General features: G+C 42.5%; 1 protein-coding gene and 1 long non-coding RNA gene across 11 annotated transcripts in view; one reads left to right on the plus strand and one right to left on the minus strand.

The window, feature by feature from the left end:
• The window catches only part of LOC140849123 (uncharacterized), a 48,459-nt gene extending 41,602 nt beyond the window's left edge, over window positions 1-6,857 (minus strand). For all 7 annotated transcript variants that reach the window (XR_012130719.1, XR_012130720.1, XR_012130717.1 and 4 more), the window contains exon 1: window positions 904-6,857. This is a non-coding gene — a long non-coding RNA (uncharacterized lncRNA). The remainder of the gene's footprint in view (window positions 1-903) is intronic.
• Window positions 1-11,457, plus strand: part of SKAP1 (src kinase associated phosphoprotein 1) — a 267,533-nt gene that overhangs the window by 252,692 nt on the left and 3,384 nt on the right. For all 4 annotated transcript variants that reach the window (XR_005056206.2, XM_036999074.2, XM_073235492.1 and 1 more), the window contains one exon: window positions 9,558-9,666. Coding sequence is in view for 3 of the 4 variants with exons in the window: in XM_036999074.2 (XP_036854969.2) it covers window positions 9,558-9,659 (102 nt within the window). In the remaining variant the exon portion in view is untranslated. The remainder of the gene's footprint in view (window positions 1-9,557; window positions 9,667-11,457) is intronic.

Genomic DNA, 11,457 nt, shown 5'->3' on the forward strand with positions numbered 1-11,457 from the left:
GCAAAGGTGTTGCTGATTCCTAAAAGGCAATGCCTTATGAAACGTTCTGACCAAGTGGGTCTCTACATTGTATCTTTCCTGTTCTGTCTCTCTTGCTTTTTAATGCTCCAAGATCTGACCATTTTTAAATGGCACTTTTGCCATGTTATTATTTTCATTCTTTCTGCTCATTTATCCTGTCTATAATGGCAAGTTTTTATCATCATTTATCCTTGTAATATTTATAGAGGATATAAAGATTTATCGAGAATTATAAGATTAGGATTTATAAATCCTAATAATTATAAAACAAACAATACAATCACCTTTTTAAAGAAAATACCCCCTTGCAATTACCATACAAAGATAGTCTGATAATGGTATCATCGGATCACAGCCCTATCCTAGAGCAAGGGGTCTTCTGGAGAGAGGGTTTCATATACACACTTGTAATTATTTTAGCCCCTTTCACAGGTCACATAGAAAGTTAATTTCAATCGTTGCTAATTTCTGTCCAACAAGAATGTGGTACTTTAAACCACCCAAAATAATTGGATTCAAAACAAATGTAGGAAATTGAGTGTGTTAGAAAGCAAATAAAAATATCCTTTTGGTAAGAAGGAGGGTGGAAGTAGTAAAAATGGCCTTTTTTTCCCTCCCTTCTTTCCCCTTCACAACTTTGCCATTAAAGTTGCACCTACAGCTAGAAGTTTGTCCGTGAAAAATGGTCATTTTGTTTCTCTGCTCAAAGAATGTTATTAAAATGCTAATTTAAAAGAAAAAGGAGTTAAATATCTAGCGATGGTGCATTCTAATTGCAACCATAATGAGCTCTCTAAATGTGCGTGCCCCTGACACACACAGAGCATAAACAGCAGTAAACAGATCATTAGTACCCGCGTTCATTTATTCTGGCGACCTTACCATGACCCCACCGAGGGTAGGGTGAAAAGCAGGTGGATCTGGCTGTGACACCCCCTAGAGGGATCCAGGAAATGAAGCTATAAGCGGTTGTCATGGAAACGCCTATGTGTGCAGATGATGTAACACACCGACAGGCTGTAGGGCTCCGCAACTGGGACGTTGCCTTTCCCTCGCCGGAACAATCTTGAGGATTAAATTATTCATTTCTTTAATTCACAAAGCAAAAGGAATCCTAATTTTCTTGGTGATGTGCAACTCTTCCATTTGTCTAAGGTCTGGAAGAGGGTGACTTGTCATTCCCTCTTTCTCTGAAACCTACCCCAGCTTCCAGCGTTCTAGCCCCAAATCACTTGACTGGCAAAATCAAGTGGAGGAAAAGCAGCAGAAATCTGAGGCTCAACATCTGTACTTAAGGAGAGGAAATCTGAGGTGTTAAGCTAAAATTTATAATATAGACAGTGTCTCTTTCTGATGAGGACATGTAGTTGCCCAGGGACTAAATGTATACCTGTCCTGAACCAGATGGCTTTGTCAGGAGCAGAGCAGGGTCAAGCTGACACCGGTGCAGAGAGCGAAAAGCGGACAGGCAGCAGCCCCAAACGAACACATCCAAGCAAGGTGCAAGGAAAAGAGATACGAGAGAACGAGCATCTGCTCACCCCTCCCATGCCCAAATGAGGGACTCAAGATTAATAAAGATAATTCTTTGGAGAATGATTCCACTCCATCCTACCCTGTTTTGCACCAAACAACCTCAATAACCTTCCGGCAACAGAAGAATAACTTTTCCTCTTTTTTTAAAAGAAGCAGAAAAGACGATCTCTGAAAATTATTTTAAAATAAAAAATATCCCGGCCTGCGCCTCCCCATCCCCCCCTCCCCATTGCACTTTAGATGAACCTGTGATATTGTAGCAATGGCCCTTGAAGTGCAGTGGGGAGGTGATTTAGGAGAATATTAAAGGCAATGTGGAGATTCAAGGCGCCTCTCTCAGGGAGATCTGGAGAAATACGCAGCACAGATGGGCCTAGCAGATTAAACATTTCCGTCACATTGTTTCCAAATTGTGTTGTGGTGCCTGAGGCTGGTACTGCGGTCAGAGCAAAACAGAGCGGTGCAGAGCGTGGAGCTGCACAGTTTATGGAATACATATTAATACCGCGGTCTCACTTGGTATCACAATTCTATCAGCTCAGAAATGGTGCTGTCTCTATTGTTCCTGAGTTCTGCACTTGGCACCTTGTTTTCTCCCATCTGCAAAGTGTTTACCTTAATCCTTTCTCTCTTCTTTGGGCAAAGTTCAAGTTGCGTGTTCTTATTTCTCTTTCCTTACAGCCCTGTTACACCTTCCCTCTTACCTTTACAGCTTATAATTTATTTGTCATGCACTCTGTTTTGCACATATTCCCATCAGCAACCATGTCCCGTTTGTACACAGGTCCTGCACACCTCCCTGTCCTTGGCTTGATCATTATCCACTCACACCCAGTTCAAAACATACCCTTCAGATTCGAGGCTGAACATTTCCTTTGCACACAAGTGCGCTCAGACCCTCCACCTAGCTGACACATGCTTCCTCAGACTCAACTCTTAGCGGGGGGGTGAGGTTTGGAGAGTTGTCGCCATGCCCCACTCCCCTCCCCCCACTGCTTTTGCTGACCACTCAGCCTTTCCATGTCCCCTTTCTTACACTCAACCTACCTTTCCCTGGACTCCAGATTCAGGCCCATCAGCCTCCAGGTTAGCAAATTCCCTGAAATGTAACAATAAATAAAACTAGCTCAATTGAGGCTAATTTAATGATTCATTTTTATGATTTATAAACCAAAACTCTGAATAATGGAAAAAAGAGGAAATGATTCCCAAGAATTTAAAACATAGTATGAAACAGCCTGGGGAAGCCGCCAAGCTACCCAAGGTTTCAGCTGAGTGCTGAACTCTGATCTTTTCAGAGGTTCCAACACCACTAACCTGCCACCCACCCAGCTGACCACTTCCTTTCTCCTCCTGCAAAATCTCTTCATAAACCATTTGTGCTGGAACAAGGGCACCTGCTTATCTTCGGTGAACCATTCCTGTTCCCAGCCTTGTTTTTCTCAACAGTTGGAAGAGTGCTGAGTTAGAGCTCTTGGTTTAATAGTTTATGGTAACTTCAGAAAGCATTCAATTTCCAAAGCTGTACTTTAGGAGTAGAGAAATTATGGGCCAATCCAGAGTAAAAATATGATGTTTTTGGCTGACCCTGGAATATGACAATCTACTCTGTTTAGGAATTCAAATTCCCATCTTTATTAATGACAATATGTGATGCAGGAGCACTGATAAGAGAAATAAGCAATCATAAACCAATAATTCTGTGACTGATTGAACTTTCCCATACATATTTCAAGCAGTTATTGATCTTTCTTGTTAGAGGCTGATTGATTGAAGAAGAATTCTCTTCTTTTCAAGCACTGATAGAGTGAACTTTGGTGGTCAAAAGAACAAAAGTATGAAGCATTTTCTGGGAATCTTCGAAGCACAGAGGCTTTTCAAAGTCCAATTCAATGTGAAAAGAGAACATTTCTACTAGGAACATTCTCAGGGGAACTGACAGGGTCAAACAGATTGCTCCAAAAGCTATCATGTCAATTTGAATGGAAGCTATGAGAAGACACCACCACTTTCAAGTCACAGTTAAAGAGATGGTGCAAGAGAAGGGATGAGCAAGCTTAGTCAGCCTTTGAAGAAGCCTTAGCAGCTGAAGGGCTGAAGCCTAGGAAACCCAGAGTGACAGGAACAAGGATTCTTAATTTCCTTTCACTGTATTTTAAAAAGGAGGGCATGGGTGGAGATGGATACCCTGGGCCAAAGTGCAGATCCAAGCCATAAAGGTCATTGTATTTCCCCCTAGAGCTCTGGTTTGTAAACTTTAGAGGGTTCATAAACCCTTTGAGAATATGATGAAAGTTCTGGGCCTCACTCCAGGGACAAGAAACATGTAACATGCACACAAAATTTTACACCAACTTCAAGGAATTCAGAGATCCCTTCATGTCCACCCACAGACAGGCCAAGGGTTCACAGACTCCAGTTTAAGAATCTGTGCCCCAGAGGATGGTGATTTCCTTTTCCTGGAACAGCCTAAGATTCACTGAGCCTAGAAATTGAATTCTCATCCCAAGATGGGATGGTCATTCCAGGTCATGTCTGTGCTACTCCAGGGGAGCCATGGAAGAGCTTATACAAATAGGAACCAGCAGGGAAGAGAGAAATTAAAATGTAGCAATCATGGGGTAGGGGTATTTAATCTCTTTTAAGGCTTATGATAGGCGCCTGCTGATTTTCCCCCTGATATCCCCTGACACCTACTGACAGGGTATTTGCAGCACCACACAGGGACTCAGGGCCCTGTGACAGGAGGAACACTGAGGAGGTCCATGATAGTCTTGAAACCATAAACAGCAATGGGAAACCACTGGAGGCAGAGTCAAGCTGTGCAACATGCCCGTGGTTGGTGGCCATACTGCTTTTTGTTTATAGAATTTGCTGTTCTTTTTATGGCAGGTTTGGTAGGGCTGTTTTTTTTGTTGTTGTTGATGGAGATTAGCAGCATAAATCCTTTCATGGCAGCATGCAACCCCCCATAAACACTCTGGACTGGGGCTGATGGTGCGTGCGCTGTGTCCGTTTCAGGTTCGCACAATGCTCTGCTCATCCAGACCAGCAGCTTCTCCAACCAGATAATGGAATACAAACAGCCAACCTTCATTTTTAAGACTGCTTCGTTTGGAGGGTTTAAGGAGGTGGTGCAGAGTGAGCATTGAGGAAAACAGATGTTTAATCAGGCCTAGAAATATTTAGAATGAAAACAAACCACAAGTACTAATTTCAAGTGAAAAGCTTCTAGAAAGACCTTGTGGCAAGAAGTAACCACAGATGTGAAAGGTCTGTTTATTTGTTTTAAATAGTTTCTTATATTCTTATCTTGAGCATTTTCAATTGACAGTTTTGTATAATTAACATCTTAGCTCTACCATACACAGTGTTTGTAGAGTTAAGGAGTGGGAGCCTGTATAGTTCTGATTCCTTAACATTTTCACTTGGAGGTGTGTATCCCCACCTTGAAGGTAAAAACACTTCTGCATGGAGGACTTCAGGTCTCCTGGGAGTATCTCAGCATTTTTACAGTCCTTCTAAACATCTGGACAAGAGAAGTCAAACTTTATTTTAAAATGTTGATCCCAAGAATTCAGTTCTCCCTGCCATCCCAAAACTAAAATCCAAGAATAAGCAACTTAATACAAATGCAGTAAATTAGCACCTCTAGACAAGAGCAGAGTTCATTCAGAGCTGGGGCCTGCCTGGCTGAGCCAGTACTCTCTCCATTTTAATAGTTTAATAAAAATTAGCATAATTAACGAACATCTGTATGATCCAGAGTGGTGCAATTTGGCACTTGGAAACGAGGGCTTAAACATGATTGCTGTGAGTTTAATGTTGTTTTAATTCTTTCTGGCACTATGCAGTGAAATAAACGTTTGGTGGTGATAGTTCTCGGCCGGATCTCATTTGCATTTTTCTCCCTTTGATTATGAGCAATTGTGGACTCCCCAGCAATTCATCAAAGTTGAAATTATTTTAAAATACCTCGTGGTGTTCAGACTGGGCTAGAGCAGTGCATGGGGGGTGGCAGTGGAAGAGAAGACTAGAAATTTTCCATTCATGCTTTAAACATCTCAGCCCTGCAGCCCTTTCTGGGTATCCAACCAAGGGATGAAATCTGGAAAAGACAGTCAGATCCTAAGACCTGTAGGTGCTTTGATTAAGCTCCTAGACGCCCACAGCAGGATGCATATGGTCTCTGAGACTGTGCAAGCCTCCTCACACTTGTGCCTGTTCCTTTGTTTTGGAGTGTGGAGAGTTGATTTCACTTGTTTGGGTTCTCCCACTGTGGGGAGGCTACGACATCTGTGGTCAGCAGGGTCAGTGCTCCCCTCCGGCAAGAGCACAGCTGACTGGGAGCCCAGCCTTTGCAGGTGTCCTGCTGAGGCTCATCTGCTTCCTGTTTACATTCTCTTCAAGTTGGCAGAGAGCACCTTCCCAAGGCCTGGTCTCTACTCCTGGCATTATGGCTAAAGGGGGATGCCGCAAGGTGTGAGTCAAAGTCAGGAGTCTTGAACAGTCCCCAGGGAGAGAATACCCTATCTGAACCCCGCAGGTAATGAAGATGACAGCATCTGGCAGGTAGGAAAGCACGCTCCGTACATGGCTAAGCACGCTGACTTTGATCAAAGACTGTCAGATACCATGGTGGCCACCCTCTGCTTGTGAGATAGCAGAAGAGCTAAAGCAAGAGTTTTTAGTGAGTTACAGTGAAAGAGGAAGACAGAGTTATGTGTTTCCCCTTCACAGCAAGGCCCTGTAGAAATGGCTATTCCAGCAATATGCTAAACACAAGGCAACTCTACAAGAAAACTTAAGGCAGAAACTGCCCTAACTTGAGTGTTGGAAAGTGGACAGTAACATAACTTGTACCTAGAGCTTAAAATGTCCTGACAGGCAGAGACTAAGGAATTCTGGGCAATTTCCCATAATGCAGTGCAGACCATAGGGGGAAGCTGGCCTGGGGGAAGGAGGGAATGAGATGGTATGGTGGGGACAATGGGGGAGAGGAGATGGACACTTTCAGTTACTTAAGATTGGTTTTTAAAAGATAATTGTTCCTTTTAGGAGCAATTCAGTAGTCTCACTTCTTGTGGCATCTACGGCTCTCTTCATGGTATTTAGGCAGCCGTTTGGGGAAACTGTCTCCAAAGGCAGTTGCTCTCTTCCTGCCACAACCAGTTCAATCACCAGGGAAATATCCTGGAGTTAGTTGTAACTAAATCTGCTCAACTGAGAGTATAAATCCCCACTGCTTCCTTCATTTCTTCATAACCTCATTTAACAAGTATATTTTCGGCCCCGTCCTGTGCCGGGTACCATGCTGAGTGCTGGGAATACAACAGCAAACAAAACCAGCAAGGTCCCAACTCTCACATAGTGACTGGCACTGAGAAAAAGGCAGGCAGATACAATGCAGCGCGACAAACTGATGTTTTGGGAAGCAGAGGGCACAGCATCATGGACCACATAGCTGGGTCATCACCCAGAACAGCAAGGAGAGGCTTCTAGGGTGTCTACAGAGACTCAGGAATTGAGATCTGAAGGCTGCTTATGAGTGAGTTGCGTGAAGGAAGAGGGAAGTAGAAGCTAAACAGGCAGAGGGAAGGCTCCAAGATAAGAGACCTCACGGCCTGTGGGAGTAGTGGAGACAAATTCTTTTCCTCAGGGTCCACTAGAGTTAGGAAATGAATGGCAGTGCTGAGTGGTGATGAGACCAAATCATGCAAGGCCTTACCTGCCTTGTTAAGAAGTTGACAACAGGCAGTGGGAACCCACTGACAGGTTTCAAGCAGAGCGCTGATATTATCAGTATGCACTTTAGAAAGATTCTGGCTACAGAATGAATAGGTTTGAGGGGAACAAGAATGGGGAGATACAGAAACCAATTTGGAGGTTGTTTCTATGACAGTGACATGGCTGTATAGTATTGGCAATAGGAATGGAGAGAAGTAGATGGATTCCAGTAATATTTTGGAAAGATAATTGATGGAACTCAAGGATTGACTGGAAGAAGGTAAATTGGGAACAACTAACTCTTGGGTTTCTGGTTTGCATAACTAAGTACATAAGGGTGCCACCCACTGAGACAGAGAACACAGGTCGGGATAGTTTGGGAGTGGGAATGGAGATAGAGACAGGATGATAAATGTGGACAGGAGTTATGGTTGTGAGTCGTTTACACAGACAGGGTGGCTAAACCACAGAGGTGTATATGATTGCTCAAGGAAATTGCATCAAGTGAGAAGGCCAGGACAAAATCCTGGTAAACAACCACATTAAAAGAAGAGGTGGAGGAAGCTGAGCTTGCCAAGGAGAATGAGAAGAAGCAACCAGAGAAACAGGAGGGACACCAGGGGAGTATAATTATCATATAAACTAAGAGAAGATAATACTGCAAGAAGAGTCCATAGTGCCAGCACTACTAAGAGATCAGGTAACTTAAAGATGGAGAAGTACCCCAAAATTTGAGCGATAAGGAAGTCATGGAAGACCATAAAGAGAAAGCATGAATATAGTGATGGAAGCAGAAGCCTGCTTAGGGTGACTTGAAGAGTGAATAGAAAGCAAGAAGTTGGGGCAGTATGAGAAGTAAACTCTGTCAGTAAGTTTGAGAACTGGCAGTCGGCATAGACTAGTAGACTAATAAAAATGGGAAGGAGCCATTTACATTAAGAGGTCAGATTTCGTCTCTGAGAAATCATGAAAGCAGAAGGGTTTCAAGTGCACATTATAAGGGATAGTCTCAAACCAGGGGAGGGACACCTCTACTTTAATGGGAAAAAAGGGTGGTTGTCAATTCAGGTAAGTTCCTGTTTGGGAGGCTGAAGGCTGACAGACCTGATGGCTTCCCTTTCCTCTTTGAAGGTGGGAAAGAGGTCATCTGCTGAGAGGGAAGGGAGAGGCAGATTTGGAGGAGGGGAGATACGCTATCAAAAAGAAACAAAAAGATAAGCAGTTGACCTGGAATTTTACTGGAATTTGTCACCAACCTGGTTTTCTTTCTTTCTTTTCTTTTTTTCCTAATAGAACTCAGCAACCAGGTATGCAGAAAGCAGACAGCCCCATGGTACTCCAAATCCAACATGATATTTACCATGTATTCTTCAATTTTGCTTCCTTCAAAAGCAAGCAAGCATTTTTCTGGTGCTTTCAGGAATAGTGCCATAACACTCAACATCTGCTGTGCCTTTCAGCTCTTCTGTATTCAAGGAGCTCTGTTCCTAACCCCGTGGCTGCCCCTTCTTTTAAACCTTCTTATTCTCATTTGGCCCTCTGTGGCTCTTATGTCCTGCGTATCATTACTGATGTCCCCATCAACCTCCTACCTCTTCCAAGGGAGGAATCTAATGTTTAGAGCACCTACTACACAGCAGACACTTTGAATTGTTTTCACTTCTGTGGTGTTATTTATACACACACAATGCATGGGAGGGGCAATATTATCTCTACTCTTACAGAAGTTGTTAATGCTAGGAGAACCTAAGGTCACATGGCTACTAAATGACCAAATGGGGATTAGATCCCAGTCTGTCTGACTCCAAAGCCCATTACTCTATGCCTTACGCTCCCAGGGAGCAAGCAATATTCTGATTCATCATTATAGAGCTCATGGGAACTCAAACAGCACTTTGCACACAGAAGATGCTTGGTAAATATTATCGATTTGAACTCTGACCTGGCTCCCTGAATATCTCTAGTGTTCTGCCATTTTAGGGTGGCCCTAATTTCTTTAAAGAAGCCATTCCACTTTACTTGGTAAAAGACATGCTCTTTAGGCTCAGCAATGGAATCAAATGTGCTAAATTTACAATATAGACAGGAAGATGGCAAAATGGAAGTAGTGTTTCCCTTCCTCCTGACAACTTTTTAAAATTTAATAATCCCATCAGGGATGTTGTGGACTCATACTGATAATGTGAACACAGACTCTCCCACACAATCACTGTGAGAGATTAACAAAAGCAAAACTAAATTCCAACTGAAACTGTCCTCTTTTCATTTTTCAGGAGTATAACGTGTATGGCTGGTGGGTCGGAGAACTCAACAGCCTCATTGGGATTGTTCCGAAAGAATATCTTACCTCTGCCTTTGAAGTGGAAAAAATATGAAGCCCAGGTATCAGAACTACTGCCAATGAATTTGTTGGCCAGGACTTCACTTCTCTGTGAAGGATTAGAGTTGCCAGTAAAATAACATTTCTTCATTTCCAAAAATGATGCTAATAATTCACCACTGAAAGAAAGATAACTCTGGAATTGTTTTTCCTGAATTAGGGGACTGTCAGTTACGATTAGGTTCAATTACATGTGACAGAAAACTCAAAATAATAATGATTTAATTAACAGAAATTAATTTTTCCCTTCCATAAAAATCTAGAGGTAAGTGATCCAATATCCAGGTTCCAGGTTCCTTCTCTTTGTGCTCCACTGTGTGTGGCCAACATTCTGAGGGCTACCTCATGGCCCAAGATGGATGCTCCAGCTCCAGCTCCATCTATCATGTCTGTACCCTACCCAGGAGGAAAGATAAAATGCAAGGAAAAGGGCACACCGTCCTTCTAAGGACACTTCACAGATGTTGCACACACTTCTGCTTACATTCCATTGGCCAAAACTGAACATACAGACAGACAAAACAAGATGCAAAGAAAGCTTTATTCTATGTAGAACTTCTGACCAACTTAAAAGTAGAGTAGGGGTGTGCTCATTAATCAATAAAAAGGGCAGAATTGATGTTGGGGGACAATTAGGAATTTTTGCCACAAGGATGGGTGTGGGTTTCTTTATCTCCTCTGTCAAATCCGGGCACATTTTCCCCACAGGCCCGTGTATACAATATGATTGACCAAGATTAGGAATCCAGTATGAGGATTCGTATAGAATATAATCAGATTAACTTTTAGGTAATAAAGAATGTGGCTTGTGTTTTAGAGAACCACATCAAAATGTAAAATGAGTTAGCGCTTGCTTTGGGTAATAATCATAGTTGTTTGGCGCAACGTGGGTTTTGTTTAGAATTAGGATGGTGACAGAGGGCACCCAAGACTAGTATGTCACTAGCTCTAACTTACTAGCCTGTATTGCTGGGGCTGAAGGATGACATGTGTGACAATGATACAAACTGTCTTTAGAATCTTCCAGACCAGGGCCCACTCTAGTGTGCAGCAGCAGCTGAGTGGGTTCATTGAGGAAGATGCATAAGGATAGATCTTACTCTCTGGGGCCCTTGTACAACCATAAAGCACCAGCTCAGGCCTATCACTCAAGGGTTGACTTTATGACTTTCCAAATGAGAACCCCATTTCCTGACTGTGAATACAGAAAGGTTGGAATTTTTCTGTCAAAGCTGAACAAATTCATCCTATTTAACTTTATAATTTATTTAATAACAAAGTTGCTTATTTTCTCACTCTCTTTGACCCAACAATTCCACATCTAGGAGTTCATCCTATAGCTACACTTGCACACATACAAAATGATATATACACAAGGTTACTTGTTTGCAATAGCAAACCATTGGAAATGACATAAACGTTAAAAATAGAGACCTAGCCGGAGAATTGTAGTGCATTTATACAGTTGAATATTATGCAACAGTAAAAAAGAAAAGGAAGCTCTCTGTACTGATGCAGAATACATTCTGAGATGTGTTGGTTTTTTTTAAAGAGCAGCAGAGAACAGTAGGCCTAATGTCCTCTCATTTGTGTAAAAACGGAGTCTCTGATTGCTTATATATGTATGAGATACCTCTGGAAGGAGAAAGAAAATGATAACACTGGTTGCCTCCAAGAACAGAGAAACTGTGTGACTTTGAGACACGGTAGGAGGGAGACACTTTTTACTCTGTGTCCTTCTATACCTTCTATATTTTGAAACATAAAAGCAAATTTCTGTATTTTCTCCCCTT

Source organism: Manis javanica, chromosome 4, assembly GCF_040802235.1.
Source record: "Manis javanica isolate MJ-LG chromosome 4, MJ_LKY, whole genome shotgun sequence".
Classification (NCBI taxonomy): domain Eukaryota; kingdom Metazoa; phylum Chordata; class Mammalia; order Pholidota; family Manidae; genus Manis; species Manis javanica.